This window comes from Sorex araneus, chromosome 1 (assembly GCF_027595985.1).
Source record: "Sorex araneus isolate mSorAra2 chromosome 1, mSorAra2.pri, whole genome shotgun sequence".
NCBI classification, from domain to species: Eukaryota; Metazoa; Chordata; class Mammalia; order Eulipotyphla; family Soricidae; genus Sorex; species Sorex araneus.
In genome coordinates, this window is record NC_073302.1 from 39,043,402 (window position 1) to 39,068,773 (window position 25,372).

At 45.3% G+C, this 25,372-nt stretch overlaps 1 protein-coding gene across 4 annotated transcripts in view; it reads right to left on the reverse strand.

The window, feature by feature from the left end:
* RUSC2 (RUN and SH3 domain containing 2) overlaps positions 1-25,372 on the reverse strand; it is a 67,697-nt gene that overhangs the window by 11,740 nt on the left and 30,585 nt on the right. For 2 of the 4 annotated variants that reach the window (XM_004600219.3, XM_055143469.1), the window contains exon 2: positions 766-2,865. In XM_004600219.3, the coding sequence (XP_004600276.2) occupies positions 766-2,797 (2,032 nt within the window). In that variant the 5' untranslated portion in view covers positions 2,798-2,865. Of the gene's footprint in view, positions 1-765; positions 2,866-15,394; positions 15,686-25,372 lie in introns of those variants that run through there. The other 2 variants (XM_055143420.1, XM_055143521.1) reach the window with 2 other exon arrangements.

The window sequence follows — 25,372 nt, forward strand, 5'->3', positions numbered from 1 at the left end:
ATGCACAGGGGTCACTCCTGGCTCTGCACTCAGGAATTACTCCTGGTGGTGCTCAGGGGACCATATGGGATGCTGGGGATTGAACCCGGGTCGGCCGCATGCAAGGCAAACGCCCTACCTGCTGTGCTATTGCTCCAGCCCCCCATCACTGTATTTTAATGCTATCCTTCCCTTATGGTCTCTATCCTGAGAGGGAATTCCTCAAGGGCAGAACTTGTTCCCCTCATCTATCACCAGCATCCACTTCACACAGAGCCTTTATAAGATAATTACAAAATAAAAACAAAAGAGGTTTGTTTTTATTAACTAAGTAAAAACAGGCCTGAGGGCCCAGTGTCTGGTCTCTGGCTCTTTGAAGAATGGCTCATACTGACCAAAGAATGAACGTCATGGACATTCAGGCTGTTTGCCTGCTGGATAAACATATGCTGCAAATTCTTCAGTGTTTAAAACTGGATTCACCTGAGCCCCTTTCCCAGTAAATCACTGTCTGTGATTACAGTCCGTAGCAGTATTATTCACACTTAGAATCATACTCTTGAGAACTTCTTTTTCTAATACATCAATCTCTAAGGCCTGTTATTTTAGCTCATTGGTGTCCTTTTCTTTCCCCCTTGTCCCCCATTACTGTAGGGCATGCCCTGGACTGGAATGGTGACTGATCTAGGCTAAGTAATGCAGGTGGTCTAGATTTATGGTTGGCAGGGCCCTGTCTGAGGGATCCGTGCACATCTCCTGGCATTGTCCAGCCTCAAGGTTCCTTACCGTCAGCTCTAGCTCGTGCATCCCTCTGGGTATGGCTGTTGGCTGGGCTCCCTGGGAGAGCAGGCTCTGGCTCCAATAGTTGGCCCAGTGTATCTTGTCCAGCAGCTCTGAGGCCAGCAGATGGCATCTCATTAGACTGGGGGCCCTGACAAACCTGGATGGCCCAAGGGTCTTGGCTGACTAGGTCCAAGCCTGGCCCCAAAGGCATGGGGGGCAGGCTATGGCTACAGTGAGTGCCCTCGTTCAGCGGGCCCACCTTATCCTGGTGGTTTTCCTGGATAGGTGAGAACTCCTGGGAGGAGTCCCCAATGCTCACTCGAAGTGGCGGGGAGCCAGATCCTGCGGCTTTCTTCCGGCCCTTGGCAAGCTCGGCAAAAGAGGTGACTCGCCTGGGTGGGGAGCCAGGCCCTGCCAGGGTGGCAGGGCCCTCACTCAGGCGCACAGGGCAACTCAACATGCGTTCCAGTGAGCCGAGGCGGACTGGAGGGCTACGCTCAAGGCTGCGATCGTAGCTTCGTGAGCGCTGGCGTCCTGTGCTAAGGTTAGGGGGCGACGTATTGGTGTAGACTTGTCCCTCGATCACAGTTGGGCTCACAGGAGCGGCTGCTTCGGCTGTGGATCCCACTGCTTCCTGGTCCTCTGACTGGGCTTCTGGCTTCTGGAATAGGTAATACTCGGAGGGCTGGTTAGGGTCTGGGGCCGGGGCTGGGCCAGGGCCAGGTGGAGGGCTAATCTTGGTGTGTTCCTCAGAGCAGCTGGTGATGGAAGAGCCTGCCGGGCTTGGGGAGGATTGGGAGGATAGGTCACAGGTGACAAGTTTATAGTAATTTTGTGTGGCTACAACCAGACGGGCCTGGCTCTGGAAGCAAGCGGTGAGGTCAGCCACAGCTGGGCATGGCTCACAGTGTGGGCGGTAGGAGTTGCAGTTGGCATCGAGCTCAGGCGAGGAGGCGTGAGGACAGCCGTAGCTGCCTTCCCTCTCTCCGCTGTCAGGGTGGTGGGACTCGCAAGACATCTTCGACTCTGCTGGGGAGGGCTGTAGGTCCAGGTAGAAGGCTCCGGGGTCCGAGTGGCTACAGAAAGAGGAGTCACTGCAGGACTGCGGGGCAGAGTTGAGATTGGCCCGGGAGCTGCCGTGCATCTTGTTGTAGAGGGTGCTGAAGGTGACCAGCACCCCATCGGAGCTGTTGCATGAAGAGTCGCTCACGTAGCCCATGGACTGGTCGGCTGCCTCCGACTGGCTAGACGTGCTGCTGCAGCGGCAGTGCTGGGGCCCTGAGCCAGAGTATCTGGGGTTCCGGGGCGACTCATCTGAACTGAGCTTCCATTCCTGCTCAAAGAAGCCAGAGGTGTCACTGGCTCCGCCGCCACTGCCACTCCCGCCAGGCCCTCCACACTCGTCCAACTCCATCGTCTCTGTGTCCAGCTCTGGCTGGCAGCAGTGGTTAGTACTGCACCGCTGGGCATTCAAGGTGGCAACTGGCTCTTGCTCCTGGCCTTCTACCACTCCCGTTCGGCTGTGTGTTGCCCCCCAGGGCCTGACCACTCTGGGGCCAGATGGTGGCAACTGGAACGAGGACAGATGGAAGGTGGGCTGGCCAGTCTCATGCAGGTGGAAGGACTGCTGGGGGTCACCGTCAGCCATGCTGTCATCATACAGGTCATCCAGGCCTGGCTCGGCCACACCCTCCTGCAGCAAGAAGGGATTGTGTCTTCTGGGACCCCCGGTGCCCCTTCCATCCCGAGCCCTGCTCTTGGCACTGTCTGCAGAGCGTGTGGTTCCCCCCGGGGCGGAGCGGAGGCTGCTGTAGAGCAGGGAGTCGGCCTGGCCCAGGTCCTGATCAGTCTGGGGGCCGCCTAGCTCAGGTGGACAGAACGGATGGGGTCTCGTGCCCCCACTTGTTCCACTCGCCCCGCCACAGCACTGCCGGTCTGGAACCTGACAGTGCACCAGGGGGATGTGGTGGACGATAAGGGTTTCTCCAGACAGCTTGGGGGGACTATCCATTCTGGAAAGTTCGAACAAGGGCATCAACAGCACCAGACACTGCCCCCGGAGCCCAGTGGGGCAGAACACATTTCATCAGGAGAGCTTGGCACCTGGAAAGAGAGGGAGAGAAAGGGAACCTAAGGTCACCTCCCTGAAAGCCAGGGGCTGACCCTTCCCCATGTCATTTTCTTTCTTTGTTATTTCTGGTTTTGGGGCTGAACATGGAGATGTTCAAGGGTTATTCTTGGCTCTGCACTCAGGAGACACTCCTAGCATGCTCAGGGGACCATATGGGACGCCAGGGATTGAACCCGGGTGGGCAAGGCAAATGCTCTACCCACTGTACTATTGCTCCAATCCCCCTCCCTATGTCATTTTCTAAGGAGAAGATAGAGGAGGAGAAAAGACTGGAATCAAAATGGCGGTGACAATAGCGCCAGGCCCACCATGTTGTCTGCACTGACGCGCCCAGCTCTGGAGGTCCCTTTCACTTCAGTTCGCCATGTTCCGTGGTCACAAAAGACTTGGCCCATGTCCTGATTGGTCTTTATTTCTTTTATTTTTTAGTTTTGGGTTTTAGGGCCACAACTGGTGATGCATAAGGCTTACTCCTGGCTCTGTATTCGGGGATCACTCCTAGCAGGCTCAGGGAACCATATGGAGTATTGAGGATTGAACCTGGGTCAGCCACGACAAGGCCCTACCCACTATATTTTCATTCCAACCCTTATATACATATATATGTATATATAACTGTCATCCCATTGCTCATTGATTTGTTCGAGTGGGCACCAGTAACATCTCTCATTGAGAGACTTACTGTTACTGTTTTTGGCATATCCAATATGCACAGGTAGCTTGCCAGGCTCTCCGAGAGGGGCGGAGGAATCGAACTCGGGTTGGCCGTGTGAAAGGCGAACGCCCAACCACTGTGCTATATATTATTATTTTTATTTATTTTTTTGCTTGTTTGTTTTGGTTGGTCACACCTAGTCATGCTCATTGCTTGGGAGCTGTTCCTGGGGAACCATGTGGTACCAGGGATTGAACCCCAGGCTCCACCATACAAAACATATGCTCCAGCCCTTTGAACATCTCCCCGGCCTGAAGCCTAGCGTCTTTTAGTGCCCCAGAGCACACCGGGGAAACCCCAAGTACAGAACTGGGAGTAGCCCCTGAGCACTGCCTGGTGTGGCCCGCAAACAATAGATAGCAGACAAACAAACAAAAACCCCGTACTGTTATCATTTGACTAAGTGGCTTTTACCTTGGACAGCTTTTCTCCTCTGAGCCCCAGAATCCTTGCCCTCTCTGATGCTGTGCGAGAAGGCTCCTTTCCCGGTGACTACACCGGAGCTTCATGAGCACAGACACAGAGTTGGGCATTAGTGAGTGCAAGCATGGCTGAGGCCAACCTTTCCTTCTCAATGCGGGTAGGAGCCTACCTTTATTTCTTCTGATATCACTCTAGCACAGCCACTGCAGAAAGCCTGACAGAGAGGCCCAGCAGCCTAGCTCTAGCTCAGAACACAGATGATCTGCAGTGCCCATTTCTATGTAGTTTTAGGCTAGAACTTTCTAGAACTGGGGGTTGGGATGAGGGAAGAAGGGGTGGTCCTCGAGAAGTCTTCTCTCCCCAGTTCTTCTTCTGATGAGCAGAAAGCTCTCTGTTCAAGATCTCCTGGCCTCAAGAACACACCCGAGGATGCTCCACTCTGAGCACCTGTCTCCCAGGCAGACCGGCTATCTCGGCAGAATCCCTCCAAGCGCAGTCTTTCCTTATTCAGCCCCTCTGTCAATTTTTCCCTAATTCATTCCTCCTTCTTCCTATTCACTCTGAATTCAAATTCTCCATCACAAGTTTTCCATCATTTAGCTGGACACTTAATACCATCAATTGGAAAAATGTACTTATTAGACCATAGGATCTTGGCTCTTCACGTGGAGGGTAGCAGGGTAGCAAAGGGAGAGGCAAATCATAATTGCTCAAGGCCATGAAACAGGTACTACATAAAAGAGAGAATTCTACTGACTAATAAATATGTATCATGGACAAGGTCTTAAATCACAACTATTTGTGCTGCTAGATTAAAATTAAAAAACAAGCATTTATCATATTTCTTCCTCCTCCTCCTTTCCTTTCTGAGAGAGAGAATCCTTTGTTGGGATTCTCAGCCTTTGTGTGCTGATGGGAGTGGTGGGTACGGATGGAGAAAGGCAGAAACTAGAGGCAGAACTGAGTGACAAGATTGAAACTACCAAGAAAACAGCTGAGTAAATTTCATTATCTTGGCTTAGGTCACAGTTTCTTAGGTAAACACCAAACGCACAAGTGACAAAAGTAAATATAAGATAAGGAGGGCTATATAAAAGTGACAATCCTTGGGGCTGTTAGGGATAGCTCAAGTGGCAGAGCGTGTGCCTAGCACGTGTGAGGTGTGTTCCTGTCATCTGCCCTGGCCACCATCGGACTGCTGGGTGTAGCCTTAATGGCTCTGAGCAATGATGGCCACACCAGGATGAGCTTTCCTGGGAGTGGCCCTGATTTAAAAATATAATAATGATTAAAAAAAAATTAAGACCTCATTCTTCCCATCAAGAAAATGAAGGTCCAGAGAGATAGTACAGGGGGTTAAGGTGCTTGATCCTCATTACCACATTATCCCCCGCAAGCAACACCAGGTGTAGCCCTGGAGGTCCCCAAGCACTGAACCGCTGACCTGACTGGCTGAGAATCACTGTGAGGGACCTGCTTGGGAGTTCCCCAACCTAACCCCTCCCCTTAAAAAAAGGCGATGAAAGAAAATATCTGCAAGACATATATCTGATGACACATCTAACCAAAATAACACACACACACACACACACACACACACACACACACACACACACACACACACACACTCCCAAGCTGGGCAAACCTGAATAGGAATTTCGCCAAAGAATTCATACAGAGGACCAATAAGCAGATGAAAAGCTGCTCAACATCATTAGTCATTAAAGAAATAAAAACCACAATGAGTTTTCACTTCATCTCAACTATGATGGTTAAGATAAAAGACAGTATCAAATGCTAGTGAGGATGGGAAGAAATTGGAACCGCCAAGCATTGCTAAAAGCACTAGAAAATGATACAGCCAATTTGGGGAAAATGTTGCAATTGCTCAGAATGTTAATTTTAACACAGAAACACCACATAAACCAGCAATATTCCTAGGTACTACCCACAAGAAATAAAAACATACATTCATACAAAAACTTGTATACAAACGTTCATAGCAGCATCACTCATAATAGCCCAAAGTGGGCACAACCCAAATACCCATCAGCTGATGAAAGGATAAACACAATGTGGTACATAATTGTAATGGAACTTTAGTGAATAAAACATAATAAAATGAATGAAGAGCTGTTACATGCCACAAGATGAACGAAACTAAAAATGCTAAGTAAAAACAGCCAGTCATAAAATGTGCCTTTGTAAAATGTTGTATGATTCCATTTACATGAAATGTCAGCATAGGCAAACTCACAGAAATAGAAGTTGATTAGTGGTTGCCTGGGAAGTTTAGGGGCTGGGGAGTGGCTGCTAATGAATATAGAGGTTCTTTTTAGGGTAGCTGTACAAGTCTGTGAATAAAATCAAAACTACAGAATTTGGGGCCAGAGATGCAGCTCAGTAATAGAACTCTTGCCTTACATGTGTAAGACCTTGTATTTAATTCCAGCACTGCAAATCACACTCCACTTTGACAAAATAAAGCTATTCCCCCACCCCCAATAGAAACAACAGCATTTTAAAGTATGTGAATCATATCTTTTTTTTTTTTTTTTTTTTTTGCTTTTTTTGGTCACACCTGGCAATGCACAAGGGTCACTCCTGGCTCTGTACTCTGGAATTACCCCTGGTGGTGCTCAGGGGACCATATGGGATGCTGGGAATTGAACTCGGGTCAGCTGCGTGCAAGGCAAAGGCCCTACCCGCTGTGCTATCACTCCAGCCCCTGTGAAACATATCTTAACAAAGTCCTTGAAGGGAAGCTGGTTTTGCTGAGATGAGGTTAAGAATAAGGAAAGAGGGACAAGGGATGTACTTGGTGGCAGAACAGTTGCCTTGCATGTGAGAGACCCTGGATTCAATATTCAGGTGGAAAGAGACAGAGAGAGACAGAGAGAGAGAGACAGAGAGAGAGAGAGAGAGAGAGAGAGAAAGAGAGAGAGAGAGAGAGCGCCTAACTCCAGATACCCTGAAATATGGTCTCTATACAACATCTAGACTCATCACACCTCACAGAGCTCACACTTATACCTCCCATCACTGGGTGAAGACCAGCAGAGAAGGGAAAGAACCACATCCAGCCTAATCCCTCAGAGACTCCCATGGGGATAACTATAAAGATCCAGAGCAAATACACATTGTGCCCATGAAGCACAATCAGTGCAAATAAAACCTTTGTGCTCTACCAGCACCAACCAGCTCTGCGAATTCGTAGAGTGACCTTAGTGACACCATGATGAGGAATTTTGATGAATTCAAAGAACCCATGGCACAGATAGTCAGCAAAGCACAATGTATGAGAAAGGAACTGAGAAAACTATAATCAGAAGTGACATATAAAGAGCAAAATATGTGATACAAGAATCTTAATAGGGGGTCAGAGCAGCAAAACAACAGCAGCTGAGGAAAAGAGGGTAAACTCCAAGGTAAGATGATGAAAATCTTTAGGATACCACAGAAGACAAAAAATGCCTGAATAGAAATGGAAACCACATAAGACAGAAAAAAAGTCTGAAAAGAAATGAATAGCTCACCAGAGAACTATGGGATGAGTTCAGGAGGAACAATGTAAGAATCATCAGAGTTGCTCGCTAAGGAACAGGAAGAAAATTTGATGAACAAACACTAGTTAAAGAAATCATAGCTAAGAATTTTCCAGTGTTAAGGAGTGCAGGCACCCAGATTCAATAGAACCAAAGGATCCCTGTGGAAACAGACCCAAATAGAAAAAGTCCTAGAGAGAATACTGAAAGCAGAAATATCAAAAAAGGAACTTACATATGAAAGAAAGCCCAGAAGAGTCACAGCAGATCTATCAAGTGAGACTCTACAAGCCAGAAGAGAATGGTGGCATGTAGGGAAAAAAATAAAACCCACAAAAACTCAATGAAATGAACAACTCATCAGGAATATTCTATCCAGTTAAACTGTCGTTCAGATTTGAAGGAATAATATAAAGTTTCATGGACAAGCAAGCTTAGGGAATTCATAGCCTTTAAACTAGTTCTTTTTTTGGTCCTTTTTGGGTCACACCTAGTGATGCTCAGGGGTTACTCCTGCTCTGCACTCAGGAATTACTCCTCCTGGTGGTGCTCAGGGACCATATGAGATGCTGGGAATCAAACTTGGGTCAGCTGCGTGCAAGGCAAATACCCTACCCGCTGTGTTATCACTCCAGGCCCTTTAAACTAGTTTTACAATAATAAAGAAGCTTCTATTATTTACAAGAAGCATTAAAGGACGTACTTGAATGTCCTATGTCTATTCAGGTGATTTTTTTCATATTCAAAGAGATTTTTATTCTAATCTTTTATTTATTAATGCAGATACTTAAGTATTATCAATATTACAATATTTTCTATCATAAAACAAATATTCCCTTCTTAGAATAAAATGCAACTTTCATACTTTTAGAGGTCTGTTCAAATATTCCTCTTTTAGACTGCACTCATTTGTGGAGTATAGAATAACATCACATGAGGCTGACACCCAAGGACAGTAGATACAAGGGCCAGGAGGATTGCCCCATAGCTGGAAGACTGCTTCACGAGCTGAGGGGAGAAGGCAGATGGAATAGAGAAGGGGTCACTAAGAAAATGATGGCTGGAGGAACCAGTTGGGATGGGAGATGCATGCCAAAAGTAGATAATGGACCAAACATGATGACCTCTCAGTGTCTGTGTTGCAAGCCAATGCCCAAAAGGAGAGAGAGATTAGGGGGAATACTGTCTGCCATAGAGGCAGGGGGAGGGTGGGAAAGGGGGGGTATACTGGGGATATTGGTGGTGGGGAATGTGCACTGGTGAAGGGATGGGTGTTTGATCATTGTGAGATTGTAACCCAAATATGAAAGCTTGTAACTATCTCCTGGTGATTCAATAAAATAAAAAAAAATTTTTTTCTCTCTTTTAAATTGCCCTCTCCTCTTTCCAAATTGTTTATCTGAAAAAATTTGTATATCAGATTTATCTATTTCATGTAAATTTTATATGAAAAATGTAGATTAGCATAGAATTATTCATACTAAGAACATACGAGACACAGAAGAGAAGACAGTGACATTGAGATGCCGGGAGGGGTTTCAAAGGGGAAATCTGAACGGAAAGTTTTAGTAGAATGGGGAAGATGCCTCATGCACATATATATGATAGACATCTGATAAACTAGTTCTCCCTCTTGGAGAACCTGGCAAGCTACTGAGAGTTTACTGTCCGAACGAGGGAGAGCCTGGCAAGCTTCCAGTTGCATATTAATATGCCAAATACAGTAACAATGATGGGTCTCATCCCCCTGACCCTGAAAGCCTCTAATGCGGCACCATTGGGAAGAATGAGTAAAGAGAGGCTGCTAAAATCTCAGGGCCAGGATGAATGGAGACATTACTGGTCCTGCTGGAGCAAATTGATGATCAACAGGATGACAGTGATACATTGATACAGTGATTAATTTTTTAAATTTACATACCTGTACAAGAGAAAGTTATCGTTTTGATTTTTTATCAAGTTATCATTGATTTACAATTTGGTGAAATTTCAGAAATTTAGCTTTACTCATCAATGATGTATATATGTTACCACCACAACAAAAAAGGTAGAGAAAGGGTTTTCTTATATATGGGATATAAAGAAACACAGTAAAGGAACAACAAATGGCCAAATTCATTGGAAGTGTAGATTTTATCTATAGAAATGAGTAAACCTAGCGATAGCATAGCGGGTAGGGCGTTTGCCTTGCATGCGGCCGACCCAGGTTCGATCCCCGGCATCCCATATGGTCCCCCAAGCACCGCCAGGAGTAATTCCTGAGTGCAAAGCAGGAGTAACCCCTGAGCATCGCTGGGTGTGACCCAAAAAGCAAAAAAAAAAAAACAAAAAACAGAAATGAGTAAACCTAGGGGGCTGGAGTGATAGCATAGCAGGTAGGGTGTTTGCCTTGCATGTGGCCGACCCTGGTTCAATTCCCAGCATCCCATATGGTCCCTGAGAACCACCAGGGGTAATTCCTGAGTGCAGAGCCAGGAGTGACCCTGTGCATCGCCGGGTATGACCCAAAAAGCAAAAAAGAAAAAAAAAGAAATGAGTAAACCTAGGGGTGGGGCTGTGGGTCTAGGAAGGACCACTGCAACACTTGGTGGAGAGAAGGAGGCTCTCTCTCTGGTGATGGATGTGGTATTGAAATGATGCATGTAGGAAAAGTTATAATTAACAGTATTGTAAATCATGGTTCCTTAATAAAAACAGTAAAAAATAGTACAGAGAGGGAGGATTGGGAAGTCTTGATATGATGTACAACATATTTCTCCTTCAGTCCTCCCATATCTTTGTTCAAAGTAAGAAAACTTTGAATTCAACATATATGCCACAAAGCTAACATAAAATGGGAACACACTGAGATTCTAACTATAATAAGAAACATATAGAACAGTGTCTCACTAAAATCATGATTGTTGAGACGATTGTTTACTTGGAAAAAATGTTGATACACTAGAGTCAGGGAGATAGCTCAGGGGTTAGGGGCACGTGCCCAGCATGTGTAAGACCTTGAGTTCAATTAGTAAAATTAGGAGATTACAAACAGCATGTATAGTACGACACTCTTTTTTGTAAATGAAAAGTTGTCTATCTACCTTAGTCTTAGTCTCTCAGGCTGGTTTAACAAAACACCAGGAACCGGGTCACTTATAAATAGCGAACATTTATTTCTCACAGTTCTGGGAAGTTCAAGATCAAGGTACTACCAGCATGGTTTCATTCTGGTGAATGATCTCTTTCTGGTTCATAGCTATGTCCTCAAATGGCATAAGGGATGAGGGATCTCTCCAGATACTCTTATAAGAACACTGATCCCATTCATGAATGCTCAGTCTGCAAGACCTAATTCCCTCCAAAGATCACACCTTTATTGGAGGAGGAGCTTCCACTCAGTGCTTAGAGAGCTTGGGAGCTACTCTTAGCAATACTTGGTCCAGCTGTGCAGGCCAGTCTTATGCTGGACTGCATGCTGCAGTGCTGCATGCCCCCCCCCCCCGTGGTATTATGGGCCACTAAGGCTATACCTGGTGGTGCTTGGGGAACCATGTGGTACTGGGGACTGAGCCTGGGACCTCTGCATGCGCACATCTGCTCCAGTCCTCTGAGTCATCTCCCTGCCTCATCACCTCTTAGGACAACTGTCTTTGGGATTTAGCATTAAACTGAATTGGTAGTGGGGTACATTCTGGGGGAATATTTTCATAGCAATACACATGTGAGTAAAATCTGAAAGTGATTCCAACAGGATGTTAACAGTGCTTATCTCTGCTAAGTGATTTTGAATCCTTTTAATTTAACTTGACATTTTACAACTATATTTTCTCATTTGGGTATGATAAATACCTATTTATACATAATTTATAATTTTTTTAAGAGCCACAGATTCTGTGAGTTAAGAGCTTGAAGTGAAGGTTTTCATTTACAGATAGCACCAGGTTTCCCCAGCGTCCAGGTCATAATCTGAGGCCTTGGATAAGCAGCATAGAGATACACACAGCAGTAATTTCAGGTAGTTTTATGGCTTTCAGTCACCCATTGATCTTCAATGGCTGTCCCACTTCCCCCATTTAAAGCACCATTTTCAAGGGGCATTCATAAGTAGACACACATAAGAATTTATTATTCTGACCCACAAAACCATTATTGGGTCATATGTGCAGTGAAATGGAAAAATAGTGACACAGAAAGTGTCTAGAAAGTAGATCCTCGAAAGCAGGGATGAAGAACAAAGGTGGGCCAGGGAGAGAGCTGAAGGGCTGGAACCAAGTTCAATCTCCAGCACAGCTCAACCCTGATCACCACCTGGAGAAACCTCTGAGCACTGCTGGGTATGGCAAAAAAACAAAACAAAAAGAAAAAGAAAGAAAATAACAGTAACAGCAGCAGCAACACTATAATGGACAGGGTTCCCTGCTGTTAGGTGTACATATCTGTTCCCAGACTAGAGGTTCATTTTTTGGGGGCCAGAAATTATGACATAGTCAGTTTCATGTCCCTACAACCGATATACAGTGCTTAGAACATGACAGGGCTGCGATTATTTGTTGACTCCTGTTTCATCCACTTAAGAAATGGACTTGTGCTGGGGGTAGAGTGATAGTACAGCGGGTAAGGCATTTGCCCTGCATGCGGCCAACCTGGGTGCAATCCCTGGCATCCCATATGGTCCCTTGAGCACTGTCCTGAGTAACTCCTGAGTTTAGAATCAGGAGTAACCCCTGAGCATCGCTGGGGGTGAACCAAAGAAAGCAAAAAAAAAAAAAAAAAAAAGAAATGGACTTGTGGACTGGAGCAATATTACAGTGGGTAGGGCACTTGTCTTGCACACAGCCAACTAGGGTTTGATCTCCAGCACCCCATATGGTCTCCTGAGCACCCAGGAGTTATCCTGAATGCAGGTACAGGAGTAAGCCCCGAGCACTGCTGGGTGTTGCCCCAAAACAAACAAACAAACAAAACAAGAAACTTGTCTTTTTATTATTAGGTTGTAAGAGATTTTAAATTTTACTCTTTATATGAGTCTTATCTGCCAAATGCCTGCCAGTACTAGGCCACAAAAATCTTCAGTTCAGTCTACTAAGGTGAAGTTCTGTAGGCACCCTGTGAGATTTTTGTATTCATGCCTTCTCTTCCCTCTACTTTCATTTTTTTGTGTGTAAGGGACTTCCAAGCAGTGTGCAGAGAGTTTAGGGGGACACTATGGTGATTCTTGGCCAAATGGGCCAGACAGTTCAGTGCTGGACCTGGGTGTTTAAGGGCCATCAGAGTTGTCTTGGCCGTACTGGGGAAGGGGACCCTATTGAATAAATATGCAGATGAAAATATGCAGATAAATTGATTTCAAACATGACTCAGGGCTCTGCACATGCGAGCATGCACCCCTGGTCCAAGCTATCTCTCCATCCTTGACTTTGTTTTTTAACAAAGTAGTTTTTTTGGTGTGTGTGTGGCGGGGAGGGGGATAGGGGGCTTGGGTCACATGTAACAGTGTTCAGGGGCTGCTCTTGGCTATACTCAGGGGTCACCTCTGGTGGCTGGGGAATCATATGTAGGGCTGGGGATTGAACTGGGGTTGGCTGCAAGCAGGGCAAGTAAGTGTCTCAAGCTCTGTACTAGCTCCCCAGACTACAAAGCACTTTGGATCTGTTTTTGTACCACACCCAGGGGTGCTCAGGGCTTACTCCTGGCTCTGTTAATCTCAGGATTAACTCCTGGTGGTGTTCAGGGGACCATATGTGCTGCTGGAGATCAAACTGGAGCTGGCCGGGTATAAGGCAAGCCCCTCAACTCCTGTGCCATCTCTCCCGCTGCTACAGAGCACTTTTTAATGTATGTCATTTCACTGACATACTACTCACCACCATGTCCATCATGACAACTACTCACCAATGCAGAGAGTCATTTTCATTTAAATAAAAGGAGCCAAGGGAGATGGCTGGAAAGACTGAAGTAAATTTTCTGCATGTAGAAATGCTGGGTTTTATCCTCAGCAATGCAGTCTCCAAACACTGTCAGGTATGGCCCCAAAAGGAAAAAAGCAAAATGGACGTTGCCACCCAGGAAAATGAAATGACCTGCTCAAGGATACTGAGTGAATAAATATGCAGGTGACACATGACACACTTACTGAGAGCATGTCTCTCAGCCCTCTTTCCTGGGCATAGCACATGTCTAATACTGTGGCTCATGAGTGCTAATACACATGAAAACAATGAGGTGGAAGGGCTCATGCTAGACTCTATGGGAGAGATGATGGAACAGAGAACCCAGAACAGGAGGAACTTGGAAGAAAGTTTTCTCTGAGATGGGGTCTAGAAGCTGGGCCTACTAGCGGAACCATGGCTCAGCTACGAAGTCCAGCTTTTTTCCCCAGAGACAGGGAAAGCTGGCACAAGAGGCCTTTCCCTTGCCATCTCGGTTGAGCCTATCAACACTATTAGTGATTGTTTACAGTGCACTGAGATGGTAAGGATGTATATATGCCATCTGACTCCATTAGAACTCTCCTTAAAGTAGGCACACTCATTCTCATTTTCCACATTCACGAAAAAACTAAAATTTGGTCACAATAACATGGCTGAGATGGAGTGCATACTAGATCTTCCCGATTTTAAATTCTTTCCACTCCCACAGACTCCCAGAGAGAATGATGAGGACCACACCCTTCTCCTAAAGTCCCTACACCCCCTTGCTCCCTCCCTGCTTTCCTGGATAAGCCCCCACTCTCAACCTTCACGAACATGCATAGAATTTGCCCACCTCTCTAAAAATTCTTCAATTCTACCTTCTCCCCCAGTTCCCAGTCCTCATCCCCTGCCCCATTCACGGGCCAGGCAGCAATGTTCTCTTCCCCTCTTCTGGGAAACTATCAACTCCCATCAGCCCGTGCTTGTGAATCCTCCACCAGGATGGTCAATGGAAATAGGAATTTAAGGAAGTCTATCTGCTCAGCACTAGGGAGAGTCTGGGCAAGAAAATACTCTAACTGCTGGAAAAAAGGTTCCCCTCTCTGTGACCCTCGGTGTCTCTCTGTCGGTCACACAGGACTCCCTCCCTCTTGAAGGAAAACAGGGAAGACTGGAATCCAGTTGCTCTTCTTCCCTGGCAATCTGACCTTGACCCGAAGTTCCAAGGAGGAGCCCTAACAGAACTGCTCATCCTTTTCCTGCCAGGACCCTCTCAGGGGAAGGGCTGAAGGAAAAGGGAGGTGAGTCTGGGAGTGTCAGTCAGCCTGTTATGACTTTGCTGGGAATCGAACCCTGTCTAAGAAGACTAGCAGGTCAGGTGTTGGAGGCATTACCATGACTGCTTATCCCCACAACCTGTCAACGTTCATCTTGATTCCATCCTCACCAGGAGCCGGGTGGTGGCTCTCACAGCACCAGGAGACATGGTGTACGTCTATGTGCATGGCTGAGTGTGGGGAGGGGAGGGCTGGATTTGGTGACAGAGCCCTGCATGCCACCATCATAAACGGGGCAGGGGGAGGGGTACAGTCTTTGTTCCTAGACATGCCCCCTCCTCCTTGGTCCACACGACAGCAGGTTCCTTAGGCAGGCCCAGAAGGGAGGGAGAGGATCTGCTTCCAGACAAAACAGCACGCGCCCAAGGCTCTGCTTTTCCCATCTCTGCACCACAGCACCCCCGCCAGATGGATGCACGGATCCAAATCCAAACTCACCCACGCCTAACCTTGGCGCCCCCTCCTTCCCCTCCGCAGCAACCCCTCGGAAAGACAAAGCCAACCCTCAGAAGCCAGGGCCCAAACGAGCCCGACGGCGTGATTCCCGGTCCGGGCCCTGCCCCTCCCCCAGCTTGGGGGAGCCATACCTCTGGAAGGAGCCGGGAGCCGGACGCGAGCCTCCGGTGGCCCCCGAGCTCTGCCTTGACAGTTCCCGCAGAGGCACCGCTTCTCGGGACCGCACGGGAAGCCGGGTCGCTTTCCTACGAGCTGATTTCGGCTAATACAAAGGCATCGCCGGGATTGCAGGGAGGCTGCGCAATCCCGGCCCCAGTCCCCTTGCCGCCGCTGGTGCCGCGGTGACGTTGCTGCCCCGGGAAGCGTGGGGGAAGGGAACGGGGCGGGCGGGCCCACGGCACCGCTCAGCCTCGCTCCGGCGCTCCCCGCGGGCCCTTCAGCCCGGCGTAGGGGGAGGGGAGGGCGGCGCGGCTGCCCGGGGCGGCGGGGCTGCGCAGAGAAGGCGGGGACGCTAGCCGGCGCCCCTCGCCCCTCTCGGAACGGCAGGGAAGAAGTCAGGCTAGAGGCTTTAAAGCTTCCTTCCTTCCTCCCTTCCTTAGGCCCCTCCTTGCAGATCCAGCCAGAAACCTCTCCCGCCTCGGAGCGCCCACTGTGAATGACTCCTTGTTTTCTAGCGTTTTTCCACTCGCTGGGGCTCCAGCTCAGTGGGGATGGAGCCTGCAGGACCAGGTCATCATTCTCCCCGAAAGAGCTCTAACTTGAGCTTGTGTCTCCAGCTGGCCGCAGCACTTGGGTGTGACTCTGTGATAGGGTGAGGCTTCGGCGATGGGGTGTGTAGAGGCTGGGGACGGTCCCCTTCTCCCCTCCACCCTTCCAGGGACCAGTGCAGTGCGCCCAGAATCCTTCTCTCACCTAGTTCCTGGTGGGTGCTGAGTGGGCTTGGGGGCCTTATGGGGAGGAGAATCCACTTAACTGGGCTCACGGCTCAGAACAGGGTTTTCCTAGGAAAGGAAGGCTGAGGAGTTGTCTCCTAAAGGCCAGGAGGTAAAAATCTCAGTTCTGCCTCGGTGCCCTCCACTGCTGCCCAGCTTCATTCACCCTCCTTAGTTCTGGGCCTGCTCTTGGGGAATCAGTTAACCGGGGTCAGAGTTAGATATACTGAGGATCTAGCCAGCTGCCAAGCACTGGCCCTGCTCAGGGTGCCTCCCTTGGCAATGGTATGAGCTTCACCCCCACACCCTTGACTTTGAAATCCCTTAGAAAGTCCCCTTGAATCAACTGGCCAAGACCACAGAGCCACATCTCAGGTTCTGGAAGTGATGGACTTTCTTTGCCCTTCTACCTTTATTCATCATGAGATCCACGTGCTTGCTATAGATAAGCTGCGATCAACAAAACTGTAAAGAGAACAGAAGTCACCAAAGATCCCCAGACTATCTCCTTTCTCTACTTGTTTGAGAGGTCATTCTCCCTTGATCAACAAAGCCAATAAATAGGAAGAAGGGAAGGAGATTCCTAAAATCAACTAGGGCTGGAGAGATGATACTAGATTATACTAGCTTTGCATGCTGCAGGCCCTGGTTCTAACCTCTGAGCATGGTCCATGAGCATGGCCAGAAGCAATCCTTAAGCACAGAGCCAGGAATAGTCTTGAATGCTACAGGGTGTGGACCAAATTCTCCACAAAACAAAACAAGACAAAACAAATCAAAGTAACCACTAGTGACCCTTGAAGGAAAGTTGAAGGGAACAGAAGTGGTATCACTCTACTTCCCTCTCCTCTAGGATACAGGCCTCACAGCAAGTAAAATAAGTCAACTCCATAATCAAGTACTTGCAGTTCTAGCTCCTTGTAAGACTGGGACTTTCAGGTCAAATTCAAGGTCTTTGTCTCTGAAATTTCTATGAGGCAAAGCCATGCATTGCATATGAGAGTCACTACTTAGGAAATGTTCTGAACTGCCTATAGAAAGGTTTATTTCACTGCATCACAGATCATAGCTTTATCTATTCGCTACTTTCTACTGTCAATGATTTATAGAGCTCTTGATGAAGGATCAAATTTCTTTCTGGCTAGAAAAATAAATGCTGTTACAATGTGAATGCCAATTGTTTTTAATGATCCTTCTTACTTGCACAATTTACCTCCTATACTTTTTTTTTTTCTTTTTGGGTCACACCCGGCGATGCACAGGGGTTACTCCTGGCTCTGCACTCAGGAATCACTCCTGGTGGTGCTCAGGGGACCATATGGGATGCTGGGAATCAAACCCGGGTCGACTGCATGCAAGGCAAACGCCCTTGCTATTGCTGTGCTATCGCTCCAGCCCCCACCTCCTATACTTATTCTATATTTCCTTAAAGCACATCTTTTATCAATATGTCTCTCCTCATATTTAATGGTTTTCTATTACCCAGAGAATTAAGACCAGATCCACCATAAGGTACTTTAAACCTACTTCTCTTTTTTGGTTTGTTTTGTTTTATGGGCCACACTCGGCTGTGCGCAGGGCTTACTCCTGGCTCTGTGCTCAGGGATCACTCCTGGAAATGCTGGGCGGCCATGTGTTGGGTTAGGGATCAAACCCGTTTGACTGTGAGTGCCCAACTCACTGTACTATATCTCTGGTCTCTTCAAATCTATTTTTTAAGTTTATTTCCGCTTTGCTGCCATTGTAAATTCACATTTCCCTGCTCGTCCTGTCTATCTTTAGAATTATCTAGAATCTGCAAGACCAACTTCTCCATCAAGTCTTCATCGGTCTTCTGATCTTCTGAGGCCCTCGTTGCAGGCTATTTTATAGATAAGAAAAAAAATCCCACAGGGCTAGAGAGAGCACAGTGGGGAAGGCACTTGCCTTGCAGACAGCTGATCCTGGCACTGCCAGTTCTCCCAAGCACGCCAGGGATGATCCTTGAGCACAGGACCAGGAATACGCCCTGAGCTCAGCCAGGTGTGGCTCATAAAACAAAACAACAACAGCAACAATAAACCCCTTACATCTAGAATCACCACCATTTCATAAAAGTATACATCATTTCTCATTTCACTGAATACTAACACAAACTTCATCAGAAACTAGCAATAGTCTAATGAGGGGTTTTGATTATAGGTCATTTGACATGGTTAGTTGATCTTTCTTACAGATCAAATTTGTCTTATCTCTCTTCTAGACTGCAAGATCCAAATTAAATTAATTTTTGTAAACCTAACATACAACATATATGTCATTTTAATTTTGTTTCCTCTATCACCCAGCAAATACTTTGCATATAGGAGGTGGTTAGTTAAAGCCAAGCTGAATAAGAGGAATCTAAAATATTATACTTCATGTGTTAGTATTCAAATCTGTCTCATAGGGCTTAGAAGAAAAGACCCCTGTTTTCACGGGGGGGGGGGGAAGATAAAACGTCTAATAAAGATTTTAGAAGAGCTGGAGAGATAGCACAGTGGCTAGGGTACTTGCCTTGAAAGCAGTTGGCCTGGGTTCAATCCCTGGCACCTCATTTGCTTTCCTGAGCCCGCCAGGAATGATCCCTGAATGCAGAGCCAGCAGTAAGCCCTGAACACAGCTGGGTGTGGTCCCAAAACAAAATAAACAAACAAGTTTCAGAAAATAAGGAATAACGTTTATGAACTAAAGTTAGTCAAATCAGTCTTAGACATGATATTAAAAGTATAAGTACACCAAATATTTGTACATCAAAGAACACCATTCAGACAGTGAAAAGACAATTCACAGAATGGGAGAAAATATTTGCAAAATATCTATCTGATAAAGGACTTCTATCCTTATGGAGAACATATAACACTACATGTTATAACTCAATTTTAAAAATACATAAAACCTAATTTTAAGTGGACAAAGAATTTGAATTGACATTTCTAAAAAGACAACGTACAAATGGTCAATAAGCACTTTTTGTTATTGTTTTGGGGCTATGCACAGTGGTGCTCTGAGACAATTCCTGGCTCAGTGCTTGGGAATCACTTCTAGTGGTACCTGAGGGATCACGTGGAACTAGGATAGAATCCTAGGCTCCTGCATGCAAAGCATGTGCTCCAGTCCATTGGTCTGCACATTGAAAAAACAATCTGAGGCCAGAATGATAATACAGCAGGTAGGGGCTTGCCTTGCATGTGGCCAACCCAAGTTTGATCACTGGCACTCCATCTGGTCCCTTGAGCTCACCAGGAGTCATCCCTGAGTGCAGAGCCAGGAGTAAGCCCTGAGTACTACAAGGTGTGCTCCCAAAATGACAACAATAAAAACATCTCAACATCAGGTGAAGATGAAGTAAAAGCAGAAATTTCATTTACTGTTGCCTGGTTCAATCTCTATGGAAAACATTCTTCAAAATATTAGAATATAATTTCCAGATGACTCAGCAATTCCATTTCTTGGCATCTACCCCCGCAAACACAAAAACATTAATTTGAAAAGATACATGTACACCTATGCCCAATGTAGTTCTCATGGGATATGGAGAAACCCAAATTCCAAAAATAGATGAACAGATAAAGAAGTTTTTTGTATATATACACAATGGAATACTATGTGGCTCTAAGAAATGATGAAATATGAAATCTTGCAGATCACTGCAACTTGGATAGAACTGGAAGGTGTCATGTTAAGTGAAATAAGTCATAGGAAAAAGGACAAATGTGGGATGATCTCATGCATTTGTGGTATACAGAGAAATAATAATAACTGAAAAAGGGAATAAACTGTATTGGATGATGTCTAACCCTTGGTCTTGATTACAAAACTAAGATTACCAAGTAGTGGGATGTTGAGGGGGGGTGGAGGTATAAGGTAGGGGATGAAAATTGGACTAGAAGTAACATAAGGGTAGTGGTGGAGGGTCTTGGGCACTTTGGTGGTGGTGAGGTACAGAAACTATACATCAAAACCATGAATGGTGGGGGCTGGGGAATCAGTACAGTGGGCAGGGTGCTTGCCTTGCAAGGTGCAGATCTGGGTTCAATTCCTGTCATCCCATACAGTTTCCTGAGCCCCACCAGAAATAATTCCTGAGCGCAGAGCCAGAATGAAGCCTGAACAGGGCTGGGTGTGGCAAAAACAAAAAACAAAAGCAAAACACAAAAACAGACAACAAATGTTAATGCTATTATAAACATGTCACCTAATAAAATGTTTTTAATTAAATAAAATGAAACCAGTTGTACTGGTAGAAGTCAAATGACACTAAAATAATTTTTGTTTGAAAGACATTACATAGCTGATGAAAATAAGATTCAAATTTGGTTACTATGGTGAGAAACTGCAAGTTTTGCATTTTTGTTTGTCTTTGTTTTGGGGCCATACCTGGCTGTGCTCAAGGTTACTCCTGGCTCTGTGGCTCAGGGATCACTCCTGGTGGTGCTCAGGGGACCATTAGGGGATCAAACTCAGGTTATCTGTGAGCAAGGCAAGTGCCTTAGCCTGTATTATCTCTCAGGCCACAAAATAGTATGCTTCAAATAAATAAAAATAAAGAAAATGACACATCGAAGCAAACCTCTTACATCTAGATTCATGTATTTTTTAAAAACATCTTTAGTTATTAGGGATGTGCAAATCAAAACTAAAATATAATTTTATTCTACTACAATAGCTAAAATAAAGGACAACTGATGACAGTGTGGAGAAATAAAAACCCTTAAACAGTGATGATAATTATATAATCGCTTTAGCAAACGATAGCAATTCCCCAAACTAAACATGAATTACCATATGATCCAGAAATTCTGAGCTTAGACATCACAATCACACCCAAATGAAAATAAATTCATGCAAAAAGCTGACATTTGGGGCTGGAGCAATAGTACACCAGGTAGGGTGTTTGCCTTGCACGTGGCTGACCTGGGTTCAATTCCCAGCATCCTATATTGTCCCCTGAGCACCACCAGGAATAATTCCTGAGTGCATGAGCCAGGAGTTACCTCTGTGCAATGCTGGGTGTGACCCCCCCCCCCAAAAAAAGCTTACATGTGATTGTTCAGAGTGAAAAATGGAAGTAATCCAAATGTGTATAAACAGATGAATGGATAAAATGTGGGATATTCATAAAATGAAATAGCAAGTAATAAGAAGGAATCATGTTACTGAAACATGCTATACAAGGGATGAACCTTAAAAACATTATGGTAAAGGAGGTTGACTCCATGGCTTCGAGGCTGGCCTCACGTTCTGGGGAAAGGTCAACTCAGAGAAGCGATCACCAACTACATTGTAGTCGAAGGCCATGTGGGGGAAGGGAGTTGCGGGCTGAATGAGGGCTAGAGACTGAGCACAGCGGCCACTCAACACCTTTATTGCAAACCACAACAGCTAATTAGAGAGAGAGAACAGAAGGGAATGCCTTGCCACAGTGGCAGGGTGGGGTGGGGGGTAGATGGGATTGGGGAGGGTGGGAGGGACGCTGGGTTTACGGGTGGTGGAGAATGGGCACTGGTGAAGGGATGGGTTCCCGAACTTTGTATGAGGGAAGTATAAGCACAAAAGTGTATAAATCTGTAACTGTACCCTCACGGTGATTCTCTAATTAAAAATAAATAAATTTTTTTTAAAAAAAAACATTATGGTAAGTCAGGCACAAAAGATCACATAGTATAGAATTGCATTTACATGAAATGTCCAGAGAAGGCAAATCTATATGGTGATTAAAAAGTAGATTAGTGGCTGCTTGGGACTTGGGGGGGCGAAAAATGGGTAGTGATTGTTAACGAGTACGGGATTTCTTTTGGGGATGATGCAAATGTTCTAACATTAGTTTATAGTGATGGTTGCACAACTTCTTGAATATACAAAAAACAGTTGTTACATACTTTAAATAGTGAAGCAAAACACATGTCAATTATATCTCAATAAAGTTGTTTTTAACCAGTGGCAGTAAAGAAACAGTGTTTGCTCAACTCCCCAAACATTAAAGTCTTTGAAGACTCTGCAAGAGGGTGAAGTTGGGGGTGAAGTGGTGGAAATCAAGTATCCCAGAAATCAGAGGTGTCACTGGACTTTCAACCCAAGGATCTCAAACATAATTTCACATTTCTTCTGTCTTCTCAATATCAACATTTAAGAAAATATAAGCTATGGAAACTCCACTTTCTCCTTAACTATTTCCTAACTACTAGAAGTTGTCTTCTTGTAATGACTGAATTACCCAAGGCAGAAAACATTTTAACTTATATCATAGTTAAAATGTTTGTTATTTACCCACCCCCTCACCTCTTTCCTATCGAAACCCTCTTTTCCTTCAACTTCTATAATCCAAGTCTACTTCTTAGATCATTATTTCTTAATTGTTTAATAAAATAACACCTGAGTTATATATAAAGGTAGATTTACAGCAAGGTTCATATCTGAAGTCTCTCAATTATAATGCTATTGAGAAATCTCACATTCTTTTTGAATTTCCGTAATCAAGTCTCCAGGACCCTTTTAAATACTTCTTTTTTTTTGGGTCACACCTGGCGATGCACAGGGGTCACTCCTGGCTCATGCACTCAGGAATCACCCCTGGCAGTGCTCAGGGGACCATATGGGATGCTGGGATTTGAACCCGGGTCGGCCGCGTGCAAAGCAAATGCCCTACCCGCTGTGCTATCACTCCAGCCCCTAAATACTTCTTATATGACCTCAGATTCAATACATCAAAAGTCAAATTGATTTTTCTATTTCAATCAGCTTTCTTTGGACTACCAGTAACACAAGTTTGAAAATATAAGAGTCATCTAGACTTTTCACCATCAGAAAAGCACAAAGTCATGCTGAGTCTTCTTTGCAATTTAGATTAATAATTTATTGTGCTTTTACTATACATATGAACCCAAGTCTACTATGATACAGTGGGACTATGTATTCAATAGGAACTGTCTTTCCAATCTTGAGTTCAACCTTTTCCTGGGGAGTGATACGCGGTAGGACACTCATGCTGCTAGGCAGCGGCAGAAAGCCAGTGCTCAGTCACACAGTCACGGGTACATACACAGAAAGCTGAGACACGTCTTTCATTTTTCAGCATAATCTTCAATAGATTTCACAAGGCAGAAACACTTCATTTTTATTTATTTTGGAGACCATACCTTATTATTAAGGGATCCACTTTTTTCACTGTCATGAATCAAGGCTGGATTAATGGTGAAAAGTTCTGGTAACTAAACCCTGCTCTAATTTTTGTGGTAGAACTACTCTCATCTCTACTTCGCCTGAAAATGCAGACTCTTGAGGCCTAATTTCTGCCTCCCATTAATGAAGATGCAACACTTTATTGGAAAGTCAATTTGTGCTAGATGACTTCACTCAACTCTAGACTAATATATGTGTTCTTTGGTTTAAGGGAGATTATGATAAACTCTAATGACGTTCAGGAGGTTATAGTCAATGTACTTTTGACTTATGATAGTTTCAATTTATAATTAAAATGAGTTCATTATAATTTTATTGTGAGTCAAAGAAGAATTGTATTACAACTAGCAATTATGTAATTCATATAACCACCCTCTATATAAAATATTATCTGTTTTATGGATGAGAAATCTGAGGTTCGAAAATATTAAATGATCTTCCTAAGGTTGCTCATTCAATAAATGTCTGATCTGGGATTCAGTTACAAAGCTGATTTCAAGTTCTTAACCACTTGTTATAGTGCCTCTGAAGTTTCTATTTCAACTCCTGTCATCCTAAATGATACCTGCATTATCTCTCCTTTTAATTATTAGTCTTTGTTTGTTTTGCATGACACCCAGCAATGCTCAGGGGTAACTCCTGGATGCTCATTCACAAATTATTCCTTGCAGTGTTCAGGAGACCATCTGGGATGCTGGGGATTAAACCTAGGTGGTTGGCTGTGTGCAAAGCAAGTGCTCAACCTGCTGCACTGTGACTACAGCACCTAGTTACTAGTCTTTTAGACAATGATTTTTGTTTGTTTGTTTGTTCTTAAAGAACTCAGGGCCTCAAATATGCAAGGCTCTACCAAAGCTACATCCCCAGCCCTAAAATAGTTTTCTGGCTCCTTCCTTTCCACCCTCCTATATAGGACAAAGATTAATTTTTCCAAAATACTATATTTACTGATTTTGATGTTTGTTTCTTAGGTTTCTGAGCAAGCCTCAGGAGGCTTAGGACCCACTTCCAGCACTACTTGGTCAACTGGACTGGAGCAAGGATCTGAGGCTGCAGTGCTACTCAGGTCCTGTAGAGCCAGGGATCACCGGGGTCATCCAAGCAGTGCTCAGGGCCAAAGTACTGTATTTATTTATTTTTGTTTTGGGGCCACACCCAGGATGCTCAGGGGTTGCTCCTGGCTCTGCACTCAGGAGGCTCTGTACTCCCTGGCGGTGCTTGAGGGACCATATAGGACGCCAGGGATAGAACTATGGTTGGCCACATACAAGGCAAATAACCGACCTACCCACTGTATTATCTCTCTGGTCCCAGCACTGCTTTTATTAATTTTTTTAAAAAAATACTGCTTTTAGTATGTTATCTTGCCACTAATAAGCCAGCAATTGTCTTTTAGGTAATCCAAATTCCTTAATGTAGTTCAAAGATCATTCTTACTTACTCAACCATGTTTCAACATTTCAAATTCTAAATCTGAGGTTTTTTTTTTTTCTTTTAGCTTTTTGGATCACACCCGGTGATGCACAGGGGTCACTCCTGGCTCTGCACTCAGGAACTACCCCTGGCAGTGCTCAGGAGACCATATGGGATGCTGGGAATTGAACCCGGGTCAGCCGTGTGCAAGGCAAATGCCCTGCCTGCTGTACTATCACTCCAGCCCCTAAATCTGAGTTTTGTCTCTCTCCATGGAAGAACATGTGGAGGGGCCAGAGAGATAGCACAGCGGTAGAGTGCTTGCCTTGCACATGGCTCACCTGAGTTCCCGGCACCACACAGGGTCCCCAAGTCCTGCTAGGTTTGTAATTCCTGAGCAGAAAGCCAGAAGTTAGCCTTAAGTATATCCAGGTGTGACCCAAAAACCAATGGGGAAATGAAAAAGAAATGCTCTATTTACATTTACAGAAATGCTCTATTTACATATAACTCATTTGATACCATTTTGCCCACTGTACCATTCTATTTGTCTTTTGATGATGG